General features: G+C 41.2%; 1 protein-coding gene across 3 annotated transcripts; it reads right to left on the bottom strand.

The window, feature by feature from the left end:
• Window positions 1-104: 104 nt before the first annotated feature.
• dclk1b (doublecortin-like kinase 1b) lies at window positions 105-17,823 on the bottom strand. Of its 3 annotated transcripts, XM_071205110.1 has the most exons (17): window positions 17,638-17,823; window positions 16,912-17,284; window positions 16,378-16,724; window positions 9,630-9,729; window positions 8,882-8,998; window positions 8,688-8,782; window positions 7,618-7,705; window positions 7,362-7,531; window positions 3,704-3,823; window positions 3,299-3,445; window positions 2,796-2,929; window positions 2,601-2,678; window positions 2,360-2,456; window positions 2,151-2,231; window positions 1,916-2,029; window positions 1,199-1,272; window positions 613-763 (listed from the first exon to the last, which is right to left on the bottom strand). In XM_071205110.1, the coding sequence occupies exons 2-17, from the start codon at window positions 17,270-17,272 to the stop codon at window positions 706-708; spliced, it is 2,181 nt and encodes a 726-aa protein (XP_071061211.1). In that variant the 5' UTR covers window positions 17,273-17,284; window positions 17,638-17,823; the 3' UTR covers window positions 613-705. The 3 variants fall into 3 exon arrangements, with proteins under 3 accessions (XP_033953086.1, XP_033953087.1, XP_071061211.1); XM_034097195.1 differs by lacking the exon at window positions 1,199-1,272 and having other exon boundaries at window positions 105-763; XM_034097196.1 differs by lacking the exon at window positions 1,199-1,272 and having other exon boundaries at window positions 105-763; window positions 2,360-2,453.
• Window positions 17,824-24,016: the final 6,193 nt, after the last annotated feature.

Here is a 24,016-nt window from a genome sequence, read left to right as displayed (position 1 = left end):
TACACCTGGAAGGTGACTTTTACAGTCAATGTCAAATTTAGAGGGTTATTTTATAACAAGTATTTGTGTTCAAACCATAATAAGTAAAATGTACTGTCACAAAATAATGTAATTCCTTTATTAAAAGCTAAGTTTTAAATGTTTTGCATTTACAACTCCCATTAAAGCCAAGTGCTTTATGCATCAGGATGTCAGTCCTGCAGTACAGATTATAAACCACTAGAGGGCTCTAGAGTACTGCAATGAACCACTGTATGCTGGGCAAAAATAAGGTTTTAGCAGTTTGGATAACTTTTTGAAAGGGGGGGGGGGGGTGTATATAATATTGTTGCATGCTCTTAAGGCATATTCTTTGATCCAGAGACACATTTGTCCCTTACTCAGATCAATCCATTTATTTTATGAAGAAACATTAAATGGGTACAGGTCAGTAATGCAGTGTGTAAAATGTAATGTCCAACTTATTAGCGTAAACCCCATGTGGGTCTTTCAGTTTTGCACTACACCGCCTCACATTTCTCCATGTGAAGGTGGACAGTGCTTTGGCCTCGGGAGGCTGTTAGAACGGAGAGATGGGACGGACCGTGCCAGCTGAACCCGGGGAATAGTCCACAGACTCGGGGGTCAGCTCGGCGGCAGAGAGGCCATGGTTGGCACTGCGTGAGGCACCGGCCCCCATACTGCGTGGGAGGTGGGGAGAAAGCTTCACATCTTGGTTGCGTCTTCGTCGGAAAACTTGCTTCTCCTTATCAAGTGGCGTGGTCTGAGAGAGGGTGACACAGCAGCTGTTAAGATCTCTACAAGACCACGGTGATGAGGAGTGGCATCCAATCAACCACCACTGAGACACTTGGCAAATGTTAAATGAGCCAATGTTTTCATGCAGTTGTATCTAAAAAGCTGCATTTACTTCACTTGTTACAGTTAAACTTCTTGTGACAGAAAGTTTAACTTCATCTAGTCTGTTACAGCAGTAAGAATGAACAACTAAATAAGGTAAACTGCATGGCCAGGCGAGAGGAAACAGCTGCAGCACTGGTGAGATGAAGGAGTGTGATGGACTTTAGGAGGTGAACAAGAGGCAAGGTGAGGCGGGGAAATATCTACATTAAGGGGAAATGGGTCAAATGAAATACTGGGAGACTGCCAGCACTTTTATCATGAAAGCATTGCATATGTGCACTATGCTTTGTCATACCTTATCCAATATACTCCTGGATGCTGGTAGTGGTCCAAAGACCCTGACCTCTGGATGGTCAAGTCCTCGTTCAGCTGAGCAGAGAGAGACGAGTGCAACTCAGAGGAACACCTTGAACTCAAAGCATCTCTGACCTGGGTAGCATTAAGCTGCACAACTCTAGACTTTAGTCCGTTTTCTTTCTTTTCCAACACAGCTGTTAACTGACAGGGAGGAGTGCAACTGATGCCCATTATGATTGGCAAATATTACCAAGGTAAGCAAATTGACTTCATTTCTGCCAATTGTAAAAATCCAGCTGAGCTTTAAGACTATTTAAGAAATCTTATCTACCGAAAAAAGTGCTGACAGTCAATCTAAAGGAGGAGGATGAAAGGCCAGAGCACACACAGCTAGGCCTGCGAGCGTGAGGCGGATGGATGGACTGATGGATACACAGATAGCCAAAGAGTCACTCAATACAAATACAAAGATGAGTAATGGATTAATTAGCTGTTTTGCAAAGACAGACACTTTCAGGTACAACTAAATAACAACCGAATTGTAATGACAGCATACAGATAAATATTAAAAGCATTTGCAAATGTGATTTTTACATTTTGAATAAGATCCAAAGAATCTTCACTACAACACAACAACAAAAAAGAAAAGAGAAAATGTCTACTCATGCAGAGCTGCATGCCGGGTCCAAGTGTAGGGTTTCAGATCAGTGCTTACTGTAATGACGGACACTCCTGCTGCAGTGCTGCTGAGCTTGGGCCCTGTGTTGAAGTGTTTCTTGATCTTGCCAGCCACCGGCAGCTGGTGCTCATTCTCTGACACACCATCATCCTGGACAATTCAAAGAACAACGTTTCAGAAAGTCCACCTGCTGCCCCACACTGGCCTCTTTCTGATCAATGCCCGTTCTACACAGGTGATTCTGGTTCCATTTTTTAAAAGCTGAACTTACATTAACCCAGCGGTGATCGAGCACCTGTGCAGCTGTGCATCTCTGATCCACGTCTACCTGCAGCATCCACGTGATCAGAGCCTACATAAAGACAGAATACATTATTATACTGGATACTCAAAGCTATGAGACAACAGTACTCACACACGTGGTGTTTCACATGGAGCATAACGATGGCGGATGAGGAGAACACTTCCACACACACACACCTTGGCATTGTCAGACACATTGTCCCAGTATGGTGCAGGGAATTCCAGCTGGTCCTTCAAAAGCTGTTCAAGCAGAGCCTCCTGATCTTCACCACTGCTGATGTAAACAAAACAACATGTATCCTATAAAGCTCAAACTAAGTTCCATATAATAGCCTAGAATGTGATTGATATATTTTATTCATGTCATTAATTTGAATCAGGTTAACATCAAAATAAACGTCCTGAAAGGAACACATACCCGCGGAAAGGTGGAAAGCCACACAGAAGTATGTAAGTGATGACACCAGCTGCCCAGATGTCCACCTTGAGGCCATACCTGTAATTGAAGAAACATAAAGCAGGTATCAGAGACCAAGTACTTCTGCAAGTAGCAATAGTCCACAACTGTACTGGTCATTTTACATGAAAAGGACATGCCTAATGACTGACTCACCCGGTCTCAGCGACTATCTCCGGTGCTACATAGGTCGGGGTGCCACACACGGTAAAGAGGGGCCCGTTGACGATGGTAGCCAAGCCAAAATCGCCGAGCTTCAGAGACTTACTTCCATCCTGGTGTTCAAATACCTGTTGAAAACACACAATAAGAAGCCACAAGAAAAACAAAGGTCACACACTAATTAATTGCTGTGATAAATATTAGATATTAGGAGCTCAAGTGAGATGCACCTCTTGTTTGAGTTTCACTTTTTGTTTAGCTTCTGGAGTTTTCGTACACATTTCATAATGTTATTAATTTGTCCTATATATTTGACATGTGTACATGTAATTGTAAGCTCTAAGTGCAAGCTTGTATAAACAAACAAACAAAAAGTTGCTTGAAAAAGGAATGAGGAACAATTCATATGGAAGACGGATCCATTAGGTCTGAACATGGGAAGCTTTTCAATGTAGCGTCACTCACTGCCAGTGCAACATCTAAAGAGTCATACTCACCAACAGGTTTTCTGGTTTTATGTCTCTGTGGACAATTTTGAGGCTGTGGAGGTACTTGATGCCGCTTGCCAGATTGAACAGCAAACTGCTGGCATCTCGCTCTGTGTATTTGCTTGAGGAGGTGATGGCATCAAAAAGATCCCCGCCCTGTGAAAGAGTATTTAAGTGAAACAGTGCCAATCGTTTGTTTCCAACTATGTTAAGGGCAGATGCAGCTTTAGCCATTAACAGGAAGCCATGTCTATAGACTAACATGAACATACAAAAAGTAATGTTACCAAACAGATCATAACAACTCAAATTAAATGTTGATAACAAACATATAGATAACAAAAAATCACAATTGGCCCTACAATGTTGCTTCTTTGCTGGAAATGTTTGGAAGAACTACCAAACGTGTAGTACCTTAACCAACTCCATTACGAGATAGAGTTCACTACAGGTGTCCATCTCCTCAATGAGGAGAACTATGTTGGGATGTTTCACACGCCGAAGGATTGACACTTCGCTCTGGATCATGTGTTCCTGCGTAACAAAGAACATTTATAAACACTGCACAGTAAACACATTTTTATAAACATGCACATCTGTGGAATGTTAGATTGTGGGGCATCCTTTCAGTCATTTCAGATCAAATATGAGGAACACAACTATTTAGAACCATATTAAAAATGTGGAATGTCTATTTAATAAGGGTTCATCGAGAGGTGTTTTTAAAACTGAATAGTTCTAAAAAATATTTGTTGTCGTCCAAGAGGAGACAGCACCATCTGCTGACTCATGAAGACAATAACAAAATTGAATAAGCATCCAAAACAGAACTCCATTAACAAGCTATGCCTGGGCAACAGCGCTGCTGACAGGATCCGGCGTGCAGTGGTGGACGACTTGCTACAGAACTGTGACATTCTATGATTGCAAGAAACTTTTTTACCAAAGCAGGATTTGGGAAAGTTGAACTCTCTTAATGACAATGTTCACGGGGCTGGTGAGTCCACTACGGACCTATCTCTGGGAATAGTGAGAGGAAGGATAGCAGGGGGCGTGGCTATCCTGTGGCACAAAAAGCTGGACGCTGTCATTAATGTCATCAGGCTTGAAGTTGACTGGTGTATTGCTGTGCAGATCAAAATGAATAACAAGGAGTTTAGCATTCTCAATGTATATACACCGTATGAGTCACAGCATAATGAAGATGAATACCTGAACAGACTTGCTTTTATACATTCTTTTATTGCTGATAATCATTCCTCCAGTGTTTATGTAGTGGGTGATATGAATGCTGACATATCAGACACAAGGTCCTTTGCTAAGCATATGCTACAGTTCTGTGATGATAACAATCTTATTTTATCAAGCCAAATACTTCTGCCTACAGATAGCTATTCATATATAAGCGAGGCCTGGCATACAACTGCATGGCTTGACCATTGCATAAGCACTGCTAATGAATGTTAAGATCAATTGAGATTGTGTATGAGGCATCGATGTCAGATCACATTCCTTTTGTAATGTCACTAGATTGTGATAGTCTCCCTGAGATGTCTCAGGAGGTTAAAAATGCCTGTACCACTAAAGTGGACTGGTCCAAGCTCACAAATGAGGATAGGCTATTGTACTATGGGAGAACTGATGTCCTATTGAGTGATGTATATCTACCCAAAGTGGCAACTCTGTGTGTTGATGTGGGTTGTAATGAAAGCTCTCACCGTGAAGACCTCTGTAACATGCATACTTGCCAACCTTGAGACCTCAGAAATCTGGAGCATTTCAAAACCACCGCGGGGGGGGTGTTAGCGGATCGCCGGAGCTGTATTAGATTAACATCTACACATGCTTATTGTAGTTGTAAGTGCACTGTCTTGCAGCCCTTTAGCACCATCCTTGATGGAGCAGGCTGGACCTGTATTTTTCAGGAAAGGAGTGAGCAGAGGGTAGAGTTGTCGATTCTTGTTCTGTTTTCTGTGACTATCGGCTCACCCTCTCAGACTTTCAGTTGCGCGCGCTACTAAAGAGACGCGCTACCACGGAAACCAAACAATGGTGTAGCTGTATTAAAGTCCGAGTGGAAACAGTCGTGAGTAAATGTGATTTTGTCAGAAATCGGGAGAAATATGACCCCGGGAGGAAACCGGGAGAGGGCAATGAAATCGGGAGTCTCCCGCGAAAATCGGGAGGGTTGGCAAGTATGGTAACATGTATGATTGTATTGTGGGAGCTGTATGTTAAGCCAGTAGACCGTGCTATACCTACTCTAGGAAGAGACACAACGTCAAGGCATGGAATAAACATGTGGCTGTCTGATCAATACGCTGAAGATAAGAATGATTTTGGGGCCTGGGTCCGGGCAGGAAGGCCCAGAGAGGGGCCTGTCCTGGATCTCAAAAAGCTTACAAATGCTAGATATAAATATGCAGTTTGTTATGTCAACAAACATACAGAAACATTGAGAGCGGACTCTATGGCTGAAAAGCTCCTTCATAATGATGTGACTGGCTTCTGGAAGGAGGTGGGAGCTCTGAGCAGCGCCAGTACGTCGTTACTGTGTACCATAGAGGGAGTATCTGGAGCCGATAACATAGCTGAGTTGTGGAGGCAACATTACTCTACTACACTTAATTGTGTTCAAAGTGCTATACCCTATAAGGTTGGTAGTGTTGTGAAAAGTGACACAGTGGGAATCACAGCTAAAGAGGTTTATCGAGCAATTGCACAGCTAGCTGATAACAAAGCAAGCAGCTCTGAGCGAATCACTGCAGAGCACCTTAAACTGGCAAGCCCGAAGGTTGCAGTTCTTCCTGCCATTTGTTTTACCGGCCTCTGACTCATGGTGTGTTGCCGGACTCCATGTTGACGGTTACTTTGGTCTCTGTCATTAAGGACAGAGCGGGCAAGGTAGGGAGCTTGGATAACTGTAGACCAATTGCTCTGGCCAGTGTGTTATCCAAAGTCCTGGAAAGAATTGTGTTGGATAGATGTTGTTCTTATTTATGTACCTCAGATAACCAGTTTGGCTTCAAGGCTAAGCATGGTACTGAGCTATGCATCTATGCTTTGAAGGAAATGGTAGTAACATATAGGAGACAGAATTCCACTGTTCTGATTGGTTCATTGATGCCTCGAAGGCTTTTGACCGAGTAAACCATCATAAACTGTTTTTAAAATGGAGACAGAGAGGTGTGCCCAACAGTATTATTAGGATCCTGGCTTATTGGCATGCCAACCAGAGCATGCGGATCAAATGGGGGAATGCAGTCTCGGCGCCATTTGGTGTTGGTAATGGGGTCCGCCAGGGGGGGCTCCTCTCACCGAGCCTTTTTAATATCTATATGAATGATCTATCAGATGATTTAAGTGTCTGTAAAACAGGGTGTGTGATTGGTCATGTGATTGTAAACCATCTCATGTCTTCCGATGATCTGGCTATTGTTTCTCCTAGCAGTGCTGGATTTCAACAGTTGCTAAATGTGTGTTCTGATTATGGTCAAATTTGATGTTAAATACAATGCTAAGAAGAGCGCTGTAATGATCTGCAGAGCAAAAGGGGATAATAACCTTGGTTTGGTCTGTAGTACCTGGGACACATCATCACAGATGAAATGGCTGATGATGATGACATGTATAGACAGCGGCGTGTCTTATATATACAAGCCAACATGTTGGCGAGAGAATTCTCTTGATGTTCAGATAAGGTTAAGGTGAACCTCTTTAGAGCTTATTGCACTCCTCTCTCTACTGCCCCCTTGTGGCTCAAGTATAAGAAGGCGAGCCTCTGGAAGCTATAATGACTGTTTGCGTATACTGCTTAGAAAACCAAGGTGGTGCAGTGCAAGTGAAATGTTCTGTAATGCACGAGTCCACACGTTCCATGCTCTCTTGAGAAATCTAATGTACAAATTCATCTGTCGATTGAATGTTTCTCATAACTCTGTCATTATGCTGCTTTCAAATCCATGTCTCAGTGCTGTACGATACCTCTACGTCACCTCTGTGGAAACATTGGTATGGACCAAGAGTCTCTTCAAATAAAAGCTGATGATGATAATGAAAAAGGCAGGCTAACCTTTCCTCTGCATTTGTCTTTGCTGATGATCTTCAGAGCATACTCCCTTCCGGTGGATCTCTCCACACACTCTCGGACCACGGCAAAGTTTCCGTCCCCTAAGGTCCTCCCCACTTTGTACCTCTCTGAGATGGACACAGGGACAGAGGGGCACTCGTCCACTAGCTCAGCTGAGGAGGAAAAAAGGTATGAAAAATAGCCCAGTCAATACTTACAAAGTCTTTTAACAATATGTTATTATCAGTCAGAGTCCTACCTTCACTGCTGGGCCCATCGCCTTCATCCATTGAACTACAAACCTTGGTAGAAGCTAAAGAGAGTGAAGAGCCACTGTGATGAGATCCCTGGAAAAGAAAGAGGCAGCCATGTCATTGAGAGTCAAAGACACACTGATGCAAGTGTCTTACAGACTTAAGAGAAGGCACAGCTTTTAAAGATGTGATGACAGCCAGTTGACACAAAGCATATGTGTACTGGTAGGCGTGGTGCAACATTATACCAACGTTCCCACCTGCATAAAGACGGGCATGTGGTTCCAAAACGGATTGAAATGAATATCCTTTGCCGCAGCCACGATACCAACCCAGACAGCCTTATGATTCATTAATGATGGTATCCCTGATAAATGGATTTCTCTGCTCAGTTGACTGTGCTGTGCAGTCTCAAAACGTGTTCTCCCCAGATCTATGATAATCACAGTGAAGATGTGCTGCTGCAATTTGGATTACATTGTATCCAAAAGGCGGCTGTGGCTCAGTGGATAGTGTTCTGGACTTCGAATCAGGAGGTAGCAAGTTCGAGTCCCACTGCAGTCAGCATGTGGTTGTGTCCCTGGGCAAGACACTTCGCTCCTGTGGAGATTGTCCACAGTATTGAATGTTTGTTAGTCGCTTTGGATAAAAGCGTCTAAAAATGACATGTAATGTAAAAAAGGTAGCTCTAAAGCGCCATTATACATGAACAAACACAATGTGTATTAGAGGGACCTCAAGGTTTGGGGGATTCGGGACATGTTGTGCATGAGATGATATTTACATCTGTACCTGTGTACTCAAACCTGAGGCACCTGTAACTATATTTTTACAAAACATATAACACTAGCAGTGTTATATATACAAACAGCCAGGAGGATCATTTAAAGCTATTTTGAGGAATATAAACCCATGTATATATTAGTTTCTGTTTAATTCAGTGTACTGAAATATTATTCATTGATGAAGACAATTGTTGTACTCCTCTATCAAAGATTATCTGATAAAACATGTGACATAATATGAAATAAATCTTTAGGACATTAACTTATTGAAATGAAAATGTATGTGTTACCCGTCGTCTTCGAAGGCTAGCTGGACTTGTTGGAGACGGGCTCGGAGACTTCCCAGATCGAGGGGTGGACAGCTGACTGCCTGCCGTGCCATTTGCTGATTATAATTGGAAACAAACGATTCGTATATTAATGAAATACAGCAGAGTAAACCGAAATATACTTTAAGAACACTCTGACAGACAGACACACTCACCTGAACCAGGGGATGATGGAGACTTGCTTCTGCGGGACATCCCACCGATTCTCGGGGAGGAGAGAGCATGTCCGGAGGGAAGCCGGCCGTATGATGCAGACTTTGCGACCAGGCACTCTATAAAAAGGAAAAATATAAAAACTACTGGAGCGACATGTTCCCCTCGAATCTAATACTAGGCTTTCTTCCAATTTTAAGTCAGCTTGAGTTACTAAACGGGGAAGTTCGAAGTACTAGAAAGAGGAGTACTAAAAGTAGAGTGGCAAATAGTGCGGACAAACAGGTGTGTAGGTACTATACAACATTATTAATAAGGACAGCTTTCACAAACAAAGCATGAGTGATGACATCCTCTCTATTCTGACCTGCACGTTCATCAATCACAGACACTGTACCACAACTATAAACTTTCAGAATTTCATTTGGTTTCAAAAGGAGGATGGCTTGAAAAAAGAAAGAAAAAGAACCTTCACAGTATGTGTAAATAATCCAGCGCCTCCTACATTATTGACGTTCTTTTCAGTTACAGTAAAGCTTTGTTACCCCCCCAAATGTCACACACACACAGATAAGTGTAAATAATGTACCAGAGACAAAATGCACAATAAAGATGAATTGTTTGGCACATGTTTTCTTTTAGATATTGCAGTATTTGAATAGAGTGAATTATTTAGCCTAGTAATCATGTAGTGAACATCTGATAATGTGATAGCCGTGATCAAACCCTCATAAATTAAAGGACACTTACCACCCTCTTGCAAGTTGAAGTCATCCTGATAGCGGAACTTCTCAGGGCCACAGGCAAAAAAGATATCATCGTCCCCAAAAAAGTCCTGAAGGGAGGAAACCTGGTGAAGATGGAGATTCATTCTCTTAGTAACAGAAAAGACTCAAGTTTAACATGTAATGTGTACTTTCCAGTGACACTGCACTGTATTGACTCCAGAGACAGAACTGTTTTCCCGACACATCGAGTAAGTGATTGGAATGAACTGCTCTTACTGTGTGAAGACAATGACCATGCGAGGAACGGACAGTGTGAGCTGGGTTCATTTCCTGTTTGCTGCGTGGGGTCTGCGAGACAGCGAGACACCGCAAATGGAAGTGGGAAGGGGGGGGGGGTGTGCTGAGGGGGCTGCAGCACCCCCATCTGTGAGGCTCCACTAGCACCCCCACCCCAGCGCGTCACAGTTTCGCCGCTGAGAGAGTGTGTGTGAGGAGCTCCACGGATTGGTCCATTTGGGTATGGTCACGTCACTGTACCCAGGAAGAAAAAGACAAATCTCCCGAGGCGTTCTGGGGCAGCATAGACAGGCCTTTTCTGTGTTAGAGTTGCTAACACAGTTGCTCGACGCTTGTGAACTGTCAACAGGAGGGCGGGGGGAGCCTCGCTGCGGGGAAGCAGTGTGTGGACCTGTCAGCGCAACTTACATGATGCTGAATTTAACAAACAAATTTAAATAATTGGTTTAAATGGCATAATAATAATAAGGACAATCGTCCCTTCTGTGATTCTCCAGAACACACAGATGGCCAGTCCGCCCCTTTGTAGCATATTATTTCGATGAGAGATGAGCAGATCGCCACTGGGCTTTCAACTAAAGACACAGCCACGCAAAAACTGCGGCATTTGTACATCTCCTTATGGGTACTGCAATTAGTGAAGTGCTTTCCTCCGTGGTGAAACGATCAGCACCACGGAAGAAAGCGGCAGAAAGTCACCTGGAGATAAAGAGAGCGGGGCTGCGTTGCGTGCATGGCTTCCTTCTGCAGACGGGGAGACGCGCTCTGGTCTCGTTCAGGATCCGAAAATAACATTTAAATATTTTGCACACTTATTCCACTTATTCCTAGTGTGCCACTGGGGTTGCCGACCCCTGGCATAGCCTATCCTCTGATCTCAATCATAGAGAGATATAAGATATGCAATCGTTTTCATTTCCCTACAAAGAGAATTGTAGATGACCAAGTCTACATTTGCTGCTCTCATTAAGACAGAAGCCCATCACAGTAAATGCAGTGTCATAAATAAATGAAGATGCTGATGGAGTCCTGATCTCTCCTCCAAAGCTTATTGATGTGCGATGCTACAGCATTATGCCAGAAAATGTTTTCATTTCCTCTACAGAGGGGTGGAACATGCATCATCAAAAATGTGATCGCATATAGATGTTATTTATTAAGTGGATATTTATCTTTATTATAACGCTAAACATCCAGTTGAATCAACACATTTGCAATTGCTAACACCTAATAGGTGAATACATTATCAGGTCAGCAGGAGTCTGATAAGATGACCTAAGTGCTTAGACAGAGCAGAGAACCACAGACAAGAGAGCCACCACAGTTGGTCAACCCGACTACCCTCTAACCGTTTATTAAACATCCTTAGTTATGATGATAGTGGAAATATTCAGGTTTTTCATTGTAAGATCTCAGAAGAAATGTTGCCTTTAAAGTGGTCAACAATAAAGAGAATACATTACATTTCCATGCTAATCATTTCATGTCATGATTGATGTGTTTTAAACTGTTAAGGCAAAGGAAAATTACTACAGTTGTGGACTTTATTATTTGTATCAGTATGGTAGTAGTAGTAGTAGTATTATTGGAATCAGCATATGCAGCTTTGATATTTGTATCAGAAATATGGACACGCTGGATTATCCACTACGCAAAAGAAAGGAATATTTTCTGCTGGTTACTGATAAAACAATCAAACGTCGACACCATCAAGCCATAACCACTGCTAAACATTGCTTGGAAAGGGGCCCACTCTGACAGCCCACCACCCCGCCCCCCAGTGTGAGATCCCAAAGGGGAGGAGAGCTGCACAGCTGTTGCCAAGGAGACCAGACAGAATCACAGCTGAGACAATGAGAGGGACACGGCTGCTTTTTAAATTCCCTGTCAGTTCCTATGTGGGGTACTGGACAGTGGACAGCACAAACTGCAGACTATAGAAATGCTAGGGAACTTTCACAGTGATCAGATGGGCTGAAATCTGGCTTTACGTCTTTGGGGATTGACTCCTGCTATAACTCCTAATTACTCTCCTTAGACAGTCTAGTAAGAAGACAGACAGAGACTCCTTCCATTGATACACATTATAATTACATATTGTTTGCATAAAACGTGTTATGGAATGGCATAACTAGGGCAATCATGACTGTTGCTTTATATTGACTTCTTATGTCTGCTGGGTGACACAGCAGCTCCATCAGGCCTACCATCCCCCCAACACACACACACACACACACACGCATGCAGCCTCATTGCAGTCTGGGAGCATCCTGTGCAAATATTGATTTGCAGGGTGTTATCTGTGCGCTGCTCTCAAACAAAAAACACATGGGGACGTATGCATGCTTTAGAAGTGAATACATCTGTGGTAACAAGGACAATAGAAGAAGCAGCAAATTGGTAATATAACATCCCTCTGCCAGCGGACAGGTGGAGCTCTCCAGGGTGCTGAATCTCCCCTTTGAAGTGCAAGACTAAACACAGCAGTGTCCCACAACATGTGAGGGGGAAACATGTCTCTCCTTCATATGCAATTTGCAAATGATTTGAGTTCATTTGCATGAGCTGCCCTTATGTACAGTGGGAGAGCATGCAATATGTTTTTTAGGAAATAAAAATGTTCAGTAGAAAGAGAAACATATATAAAACTGCATATACAGTACACTGACATGAATCAAACATGACTTAAATGAGGTCTGCTCCAGAATGGGGGGATTAACTGCAGATGCTACACAAGGCAGATAAGAGTAATAGCTGCCTTAAGAAGTGCACGTCAGCATTATTAAGGCATCCATAAGGACACACACAGCTCAGAATAAAACACATAATGAGCAGTAATACTATCGCACACATTTTCAGCATTAATAATGCAGATCCTAGATTTCATAAGGACATATCTCAGTACTCATTTTAATTGCTGTAATGTTTCCGAGTGTTACAATTAAAAAGCAACATCAACTTCCACTTTAGCTCAAGCATAATAGTAGCCTCCAAGAACAAGGGGAGGATAAAATGTTCTTCTTTACACAAAATGAACAGAACGCTGCTGGGCATGTTCATTTTTCAGTGTGTAACATCCAAGTCACAGCAGTAGCTGTGAGGAAAGCCAGGCAGCCTTTCTATCTCCTCCATCCCTCTTTCTGCCCTTTAGTTACACTGAGAGTTCTACAAATAGGGTTTCAGAATGTTTTCTGTCAACAGCAACAAAGTAACTCTTAAATAATTACCAAAAAATAGCACGGTTTTTACATTAAAAAACAAGTGTTATACACAATTCACATTTGCACAAGAAGTTAGTTAATTGATGTCTTTAGGGATTGTTGTAGGCACATACAGTCCAAACCAGGAAAGGGCAGTAGAGGTTAACTGAAAGTCAGCAATGTGCACAACACGATACTGCTGTGCAGAACCACATTATTTATACCAGGGGTTGGAATGTCATGGTTTAAATCTGCTCAGACATACTAATGCAGATATGACCTGCTCTATTCCAAACACAACAGCAGGACCATGGCATGTTTTCATATCTAGAACTGTTCCTCTATTATGTTTTGTTTCTCCATACCTTATATATTTGTACTACTCTGGGATAATGTTTTTTAACATATCAAACAACTGAGGTTTATTAAATTCTGCCATTAGCAAGACCTTGGTTGTATCCATTTGGCCAAGGATCAGAGTCATCCAACTGAGCCACCTGCTAAACAGATCCACTCATAGAAACAGGACAGTGACTACATGAGAATATCATCAGAATGTGTCATCGTAATAAAAATGAATACTATTGTGTTAAACCTGCAGCAAATTAAATGATACAAGAAGTATGTAGCAGAATAATTGTCCTCCCCAGAATGACTGTTTCAGGACCAACAGCACAAGCGGGTCATTTACCAAAGATTAAGCACCCATGAAGACAGGCCTTTGAATGCCAATGGGTGCTGGTTATGCCATCTGGAGTCAGAGAAATAGCAAACATAAATAACAGGGAAAGTAGAGCACAGAGGTGCACTCACAAGCATATAAAACAGCTTATTTGGAGAAAAAAATAGAGGACATTGAAACTACTAAACTGAATAGGTAATAATACCTGACAAATAGATGGTGAGATACAAATGCAGAATAGAAATAAAGTTAAAATGGCATGTTCTTTGTACATCTAACTTGGATCTATTGCAACTTGGTGTCCATGAATGCTTTTCTAAAAAATCTGAATTCCTTAAATAGCTTACAGGATTTATGAACACAGAGGTGTTGGTTGATATGAAGATCCCCAGCTGTTCCCTCGACACACCATTACAGAACGGGGTAGATTATGCCTCAGCCATGTGCTCCATCATGCCGCCATGTGCATGAGGAGGCTGAGAGACCGAGCACTGCATGTATGGCCCTTCTCACACTCTACCTACAGTCCTGACATCACTGCTGCACCGCTCTGCCGCAGAGGCTGTTCCTTAGCAACCAGCTCAGGAAACCACATCACCATAGGAACCATCAAAGTAAAACAACTTAGTGTAGTGTGTGTTAAGGATAGTCATGTGGAGAGCAGGTGATAAAGTTCTTGTGTTTAGTTAAAGGGTGGATTTATTTGTCGCTACTTTGCTAAGTAATCTCTACTGTATGTGCAGTTTCCACTTAGTTCTGTTTATATCAACCATAAATATCCACATCCCCTGTAATCTTAAATATCTCGAAGAATATTATTTAATTTGATGTATTGGTACAATATGGTGAAACGAGGCACTTTCTTAAGTGTGTAATTGTAAATAATTGCAACCGTCTAGAAAGTTCAACTGAATAATGGACATAGTTATTTTTATATAATCCAGGCAGCTTGGTATTTAGGTGAATCTGCTACTAACTCCCTAAGTGAATACCGGAACAATTCAATCGTGTGCTGCTGTTAAGAAGGAATAAAAGCAGAGTCCTAGAAACCCATTTCTCGTAACAAATTTAGCAATTATTCCCAGTTGACTTTGACCCTAGTGGGCCGTCTTTCTCTTTCGGTGAGGTAGAAATTCATGAACAGAGGAAAGTTACATTCCTTCATTAAAACTCAAAGTGGGCTCACTGTGCTAGATAAACTCCAGATGCATTGTGGTGGTGTAATTGTTCTATGTGGGATGCAGTACCACAAAAAGAATGTGGAAAACATTTAAACGAAGAAGAATACCTGTCTCCAGTGGTGTAGTGGTCGTTGGACGCGGGGGATTGCCGTCCCCCCACTTTTTTGAAGCATGATTTTTTTTTAATAATCTAATAAATATTAAATCATTGCCAGTGTTATCAGTTGCAAGTGTATTTGATGTAATAATGACGAAAACATCATACATTTCACAGTAATTATAATAAAAACGTAGCTCAAGTATTTATGCAACTTGATTTGAAGTAAGTGTGTGTGTGTGTGTGTGTGTGTGTGTGTGTGTGTGTGTGTGTGTGTGTGTGTGTGTGTGTGTGTGTGTGTGTGTGTGTGTGTGTGTGTGTGTGTGTGTGTGTGTGTGTGTGTGTGTGTGTGTGTGTGTGTGTGTGTGTGTGTGTGTGTGTGTGTGTGTGTGTGTGTGTGTGTGTGTGTGTGTGTGTGTGTGTGTGTGTGTGTGTGTGTGTGTGTGGGGTGGCCAGGTGTCCCACTTTGACTGCACACACAGCATTATTATCATTTGTCCCACGTCCCACAAATTGAGACTATGTCCCGCTGCCGCATTTGAGTGACAGTCGCGCAGAAAGGACGGCTCGGTTCACTGACGGCCGGCACCGGCCTTTATTATTATATTTTTTAAATGGCGTCATGTAAGCTAACAGGCGACAGAGGTCCACAGTGTACCCCCACCGTTGACAGTTCACGAGCGCGTCCATAGTGTCTCTCTCCTCCCCCCGCCCCGTCCACCCAGTAAAAAAATCCCCACTATACCACTGCCTGTCTCCACAACAAGATCAATCCACTACACACAGCCAAGCTGTGATCAACAGACTGGTTAAGGCTATACCAGTCTCCTTTAACTTCTAGCTGACAAAAGCATAATTTCTTCACCACATGTGAGCAATTAAATGATCAGTGGGAGGAGAAATGTGTAATGTAATGCACTCTCTTAGGTATAATGTAGAGCACTTAAGGTTGTTCCGGTTGCATTGTTTAATGACTTTCAAAATGCAAACAATTTGTCTAAAAGTTTCAGTTAGAAATAAGCTTACTGTTAAACAAATAGCAAAATGGGCTGTATAACAGTTCACATTCTTTCAGTTTATGTAAATTAAGAATCTTTTTCAAAAATGTAGATAAACTATTGTTAAGCTTCACCATCTTTTCCCTCTGAGTAAGGGGAGTTTATTTGATAGTTTTAAACCTGTATTCAATATAAAAGTGGTTGTTGGTACCAAGTTATAACAAAACCCCCAAACAAGTACTCTATTAGAATAGTAGTCTAAAAAGAGCAAGTGAGGTTCACAGAATCCACTACAAATGATAACTTAACACTTACCATTTTGCCGTCAACAGTATATATCCTTTTGACGGATCCAGAGTCCAGCTGGATGGCGTCTGTGATGTCAGTCATCACTTGCTCAAAGGAGTGTGCCGTCTTCTTGTTGAGCAGGATGCGTACAGCCTTGCGAGGCTTTACTCCGCTGCGGACGATGGTTACCAGTTTGGGCTTAATGAAGTCCTTGCCCTCCCTGTTTTCTGGGGCTCCAGCCTTCACACTACCAAGAGAAGGAGGATCACGGAGGGACACAGCCGTCCTGGCACCATGTGACCAGTTGGGATTTACATTCTTTGTGTAGTCCAGCATCTTGTAGGGCTCTATGGATGCACAAACATAGCTCTCCCCTAAAGGAAATCAACACAGAGTAGATGGTTTTCTATTTCTCCCACAGACAAAAGTAATGGAACATGAAAGCAAAGCACATGAAAGATAAAGCAAAGATTACATGATAGTCTAACTGATTTATTTTGCTATATAAAAGAGGAAGTTACACATTTTGGTAAAAGAAACATACATTTAAGAAACACTCACCCTCCGCCAGCTGGTCCATGTTGGTAATCTTTCCCATCCCATCAATAGTATATATGGTTCGAACCCCTTGTGGCAAGTTCACATTATCTGACAGAGCTCTTGTGAGGTCAGCCAGCAGTGCTTCTATAGACCTAAATCTGTCCTGAGAAATGGCATACACAATCCCTTTGAAGTAGCGGTCCCCATTGCGGTAGAAACGGATCTTCTTGGCCTTCTTTTCTGAGGTCAGGGCTTGCAGTGTCCTGGTTCTGTACAGGCTGCAGTGAGCGCTATGAGTGGGACTGGCGAGCCCATTCCCTCTTGAGCCCCTGCGGGTATTTCTCTGAGCCTTGTCTCGCTCATCGAAGTGCTCCAGCTCCATGACTGTACAGTGCTATTACACCATAAATAAAACAGGGAAAATGCTTAATATTTGAAGTACTTTAACTTGACCTCATGAAATACAGGGAGAAATTAGTATCCAATACAAACACTCCTAATACATGACATACAAGATTTGCTGCTGCTCATCGCACACACATTATGAAGTAACATGTCACACCCATTTCATGCTCCATGGTGTGCCTTAAATCAATCTCAACGGCAATTCAAAAACATGCTATTACAGCGGATAGTAAAACATTAACAGTAAAAGCCTGGCTAGGGTTTTTGGCTTAATATATTGTTAAAACAATAACAGATATATGAACACAACATATAATTTCTTGAATTGGTGCAATCTCTTACCTTTGAGGTTAGGACAGAAGGGAAAAAATCGTTTTGCTGTAGGCAGAATTTGTCCAATGGATCATGTATTCATTTGATGCCTGAGAGGAACCACGCGTCCCTTTGTTGCCCCTGTGATGGTGCTCTGCCTGCCTGCCGTGTGTCTTGGAGGCAGGGCTGCAGCCGGTGTCCTCCACCCTCCCCTCATTGCAGTGATTTACATCGGCCCGCTCGCGTGTCATCAGCATTGCGCGTTCCCGTTTCTATCAGCGCGCACCCGCACAGAAACCTCCATGTATGATTAATGTTACGATGCGCGTTCATGTTGACCTGCATGCTTAACCTCATTCCTTCGTATTAATAAAACAAATCCACTTATTAAAGATCACTAATTAGCCTGCATGTACTAAAAACATAAGTAGCTTTAAACTGCGTTTCGAGTCCTTTCTGATTGTCTGGCAGGTGTTTAGCATGTTTCAACATCATGCAGAAGGCTAACCTTACTTTACCATAGTGCTAACTAGCAAACTGTCACTGTTAAAGTGACTAACAAATATAATAAAGCACTGCTCTTACATTAAAAGTTAACTAACCATTTTCAGTAGTATGTAGCGTTAGCTTTACATGCATGTAGTTAGTCTTCAGTGTTTAGCTAAGCCAACATTTTCCTTAGCTGTAGCATAAACTGGTAGTATCAAATACTCAAAGCAGATTTGTCACATGGTTGATTCCAGTGCTAAAACAAAACGGATTCAAAATCCGCAGAAAAAGTGACCGAGCAGGGTAGCGTTTACATGCTGGGGGTTACAGATTGAATACTGCACTACACATGTGTTTTGAGTGACCAACCCACACACAAGTGTAGATGATGGTAATAATTAATTGGGTCAGTCAAGTCAGTCACAACGAGCGCATGGATAAGTGTGATGCGGTTAAAGGACACATGTCACACAGGCTCTTATAAACATCACTTAAGAATGAGCAGAAGTGAAACTAATGGTTTATTGCACGTGTTTTTGTATCAAAAGAAACGAGCAACAGCCGTCATACTTTTATAAGGCCACATCTTGCATGACTGTGAGTCTGTGCAACCTGATCTCACCAGAATGCGTGACTCCACCACGACTCCTTAACACCGCATAGCGTGGTGGACTCACGAACTTTGTTACATTTACGTGTCTGCACCACGCAAACAAGCCCAATGTAAAGTGAATGAGGCTCCTTTGTCGTGGTGCACACACGCATTTCTACAACGTCCTTCAGGGAGCTTTTATTCTATAAAACGTTTTTTAAATCTACTTTATAGCTTGTAGTAACTCACGGGAGGCTTCTTTTATTTTATTTGTATTCATAATAATTTTTATTTTTCGTCAGAATGTATTATGGTGCATTAGTTACGATTTTTTGTTCTAAAAAAACAGTGCATTGTGTGTAATACAACTGTGATTTTTATTAAATGAGTTAGTTTTTAAGGAAGGCCAGAGCTTCAGCTGTGTCCAATAGATTGTTCCCTTTAGTTAACGTTTTTTAAAAGAACATTATATTCCAATTTGATCATGTCCCCTTTATTGTATTACGGAGAGCAATGTGAGCATCCATTCCCATTGGATAACGGAGAATTTTACCCCGGAAGTAAGTATTATCCTTACTGTCGATTGATTTTACAGTCCTATCTGCATTACTGATCAACTCAAAAACACCAGATTATCCTTGTTGATTACACAACATTGATTGGTTTAAGTTGTGTACAATACTTTTGTAATTTTCCCCTTCGATTCGGAGAAACAAAGATTTGTTCAGTTTAGGATGGCCGAAGACACTACACTACCCAGAATCCTCAGCTATTGTTCCGCGTTGCCTCAAGCTCTGTGATTGGTTGACCTCCAACTGCATTCCATATGAAAAAAAACGTTTCGTAAAAGATAAATCATACTTTATTCAGCAGTGCTTTCTTTACTCTTTGAAAGTCATCACATGAATGCATTGTAAATAGTACACATCTGTCGTAGTTCTTTCTTTATCTACAGAGATCTGGGCTCAAATAGACCGGAAACTATTCTTTTACCGTTCTGTTTTAATTTCACAATAAAGTTAGTAGTAATAATTTGTTTTGATATTATTGTTTTTTATTAACTACTCATGTTAAGACTACAGAAAACGGTGTTGCTGTGGGGTTTTTCCATCGCTTTTGTGTTACAAATATCAAAACAATAACAGAATATATCGGTCGTAAACTAAACCAGAAACAGCAGTATATTTTATTTTGTTAACACTGTAAACTTGACAGCTTTTTAACCCAAACCACCTACTGGTTAAAGCACGTTATTACACGTTTAGAGTAATATTGAAATCTTGAAAAGGGATGTCCAAAATAGCAATTATATACAGTTTTTAATTAACTAATTAATTTGTAGAGAATAACAAGTAATGTATATACTTTATAGGGATCTGCAGACAAATATGTAGTCTTCTCAAGCACCAACAATCATTACATTACATTACATTGCATTTAGCTGACGCTTTTATCCAAAGCGACTTACAATAAGTGCGTTCGACCAACAAAATACAAGCTTGAAGAAAACAGAATCATATAAGTACATCAGGTTTCATAGAGCCAAACATTTCAAGTGCTACTCAACTGGCTGTAGATAAACCAGTCCTCCAATCAAATATCTCTCCTGATTGTTGGCACTTGACAATCACCTTCCCTGTATTTTACTCAGGTGTAACTAAAGTCTGCTTTAAGGGTTGTTTATATTTCACATCATTAATCAGAATCTGTAAAGTAACTAAAATAAATGTAGTGGAGTAAAAATACCAGGTTAACCTTAAAGAAAGCCCTCATACTGACGCTGTGTACAAGAAGGGGATGAGCAGACTCTATTTTCTGAGGAAGCTGAGATCCGTCCAAGTGTGCAGCAAGATGCTGGAGATCTTCTAGTCTGTTGTGGCCAGTGCACTCTTCTTTGCTGCGGTCTGCTGGGGGGGGCAGCATCAGAGCCGGTGACACCAGCAGGATCAATAAACTGATCAGGAAAGCTGGGTCTGTCATCGGCATCAAGCTGGACCCCTTTGAAGCTGTGGTGGAGAGGAGGACACTGAACAGGCTGTTGTCCATGATGGATAACCCACCCATCCTCTCCACCTGCAGCTGGACAGTCAACGGAGCTCCTTCTCCAACAGACTGCTGCAGCTCCGCTGTCACAAGGACCGATACAGGAACACATTCCTATCCACTGCAATAACTCTGTACAATAAATCACCTCTGGCTGGAAGAGAACTCTCTGCTCCATAGTTTCTCTAATACAACATCGCTGTACATTGTACACATATATAATCTGTTCAATATTTGATATTCCATATTCCATTGTCATATATTTTTGAATATGTATATTTGCATATATAATATCTACATGTATATTTTTTATTTCAACACGTAGCATATATTTTCTATTTTCTTTTTTTTCTATTCTTGTTTGTTTGTAGTTTTGTTTTATTGTAAAATGCCTTGTCTTTTATGCTGCTGCAACAAAAACAATTTCCCAAATTGGGATCAATAAAGTACCATCTTATCTTATCTTATTTTATCTTACATCCGGACTAAAACCACCAGACTCAGGGACAGTTTCATCCCACAGGCCATACAACTATTAAACACCTGAACTTTGAAATAACATCCATAGCATTAATCTGGCTGCTACTTAGAAATTATTTGTTTAATATATCATATTCCAAACCCTTGTATAGACTCTTATTGCACTATTTCACTTTTTACTATTTTACTAATTTTCTTTTTGTATTGACTTGCACTATTTGTTCTGTGTATCTGTTTTATTGTGTTGCACCGTTGGAGGAGCCTGTGACCTAACAACATCCAATCACAGAGGTTGAGGACAAATCACGGGGTTTGTCAAGCAAAGCACATGGTGGAGTCCCAAACGATAGCTGAGGATTCTGGGTAGTGTAGTGTCTTCGGCCATCCTAAACTGAACACATATTTGTTTCTCCGAATCGAAGGGGAAAAATACAAAAGCATTGTACACAATTTAAACCAATCAATGTTGTGTAATCAACAAGGATAATCTGGTGTTTTTGAGTTGATGAGTAGTGCAGATGGCACTGTAAAAGTAATCGACAGTAAGGGGAATACTTACTTCCGGGTGTAAAATCCTCCGTTATCCAATGGGAATGGACGCTCACATTGCTCTCCGTAATACAATAAAGGGGACATGAGCAAATAGGAATATAATGTTCTTTTAAAAAACGTTAACTAAAGGGAACAATCTATTGGACACAGCTGAAGCTCTGGCCTTCCTTAAAAACTAACTAATTTAATAAAAATCCCAGTTGTATTACACAAAATGCACTGTTTTTTGAGAACAAAAAATCGTAACTAATGCACCATAATACATTCTGACGAAAAATAAAAATTATTATGAATACAAATAAAATAAAAGAAGCCTCCCGCGAGTTACTACAAGCTATAAAGTATATTTTAAAAACGTTTTATAGAATAAAAGCTCCCTGCAGGACGTTGTAGAAATGCGTGTGTGTACCACGACAAAAGAGCCTCATTCACTTTACATTGGGGTTGTTTGCGTGGTGCAGACACATAAATGTAACAAAGTTCGTGAGTCCACCACGCAATGCAGTGTTAAGGAGTCGTGGTGGAGTCACGCATTCTGGTGAGATCAGGTTGGTCTGTGACAATGGGTCTACTTTTATGGCAGCATTTTTGAATTTGTTCAACCTGCTGCAAACAATTACTTTAGTATGGCTTTTGTCCAGCTGGCTTGCTAAAGGCAAATTACTTGTCCTCAAAAATCGGAAGGTTATTTTCAAGAAGTCCCAGTTTATCAGATTGCATAACAATCTTAAAACTATTGACAAACTAGTTTGACTTTTCGTTTGACTTTACATTTACAACTAGTAACAACCTCTTTGTAAATATGTTTTCAATCAGACAAAATGACAATTCAGGACCATAGCAGTAGGAGTCTAGGGCTGTAAAGATGTAAAGCCCCCTACCTGTATAAATACAGCCTCTCTACCAATTGGATCAAATATAAAAGTCAGCCGAATTAGTGTTGATACTGCAAGGAGACGTATTGTGTGAAAATAAATGTAAGATGTTGTTTAATGGCTGATATATTTATGATCCACGTCACGTTTCCAGTGTTGGCGGCAGTTCCTCATGTTTGTCTAGAAGTCTTCTCATCAGGACTCTATAAATACAGAACTACGGCAGATATGTAACATTTAATGCAGCCGAACCGTGTATTACAATGCCGTTATGTGATGACTTTCAAAGAGAAAAGCAAGCACACTCGGAATAAAGTGTTTTCGGTCTATTTCCGGTATTTGTTAATGACGATGTGATGTGAGATGTGAGACTGGAATTGCACAGGGGAAAATAACGTTTTTGCACCATTTTAGATGCGGATTTTGTTAAACTAATATGTTTGCGCTGTGGACCAACACTATACATTGACGGGGGAGGGGGTAGCAATAAAGATAACACCATTAAACAGTTACACAACATAACAGAAATAATATTGATAGCAGCGTCCCTAGCAACCACCTTGGTAACAATTAAAACGTTGTATCGACACAATTTCTTGAAGTAATCTTCGTAATAACTAGCAAACTAAAGATCATGTACATCCACTGCACAGATAATCTGAAATAACAACTCATATTTCTCGCATCAAAGGGCATTTTAATCGCCAAACTAACCTTAAAATAGGCATTTTCCACCGAGAATAAAACAAATGTTTCAGTTGGATTATTTGTCACAGTTGCTCCGATCAGATCGGTCTCCTCCATTTTGTAGATTATTTACGATTTTTGAATCCACATAAACACATCGGCAAAATCCGGTTTACTTTGAGCATGTGTTGAACAGTTTAATCCCTTTGTGAATTGTTTCCACTTGTGCCGTCCTTTAATTTCTTCATACAGCGGGAATCCAAATGAATTAATCCTGCGTCCAATAACCATCAAAGTCACTCCAATAGTGCTCCTTAATTACACTTTCATCCTCCTTTAACACTTCACATTCATCCAGTTTGTGACAGTAGTTGTAGCATTTTTTAGACATCTAAACTTTAATGACCGCTGTTGCCCCCCCCCCCCCCCCCCCTTGTGGGTGTGTGTGTGGGGGGGGGGGGGGGGGTGCAACTTCCAACAGGAGTCATTTTGGGGGGCTCTTGGGAAAAAAGGTTGGAAACCCCTGCTTGAAAGAATAAACAATTACTATGATCCTGTAAACATACATGTTGCAAAACACTAGATGGAGGTATTAGGCTAAAATCAAATCTATATCCTGTTTATAGAGCAAAACATAAACTTGCTGCGAATTCCCTAATCTTCTAAATAAATGGACAAAATATCATGCGTT

This window comes from Pseudochaenichthys georgianus, chromosome 13 (genome assembly GCF_902827115.2).
Source record: "Pseudochaenichthys georgianus chromosome 13, fPseGeo1.2, whole genome shotgun sequence".
Taxonomy (NCBI): domain Eukaryota; kingdom Metazoa; phylum Chordata; class Actinopteri; order Perciformes; family Channichthyidae; genus Pseudochaenichthys; species Pseudochaenichthys georgianus.
Note: the sequence above shows the minus strand (reverse complement) of the source record. Positions and strands in the feature narration are given on the sequence as shown.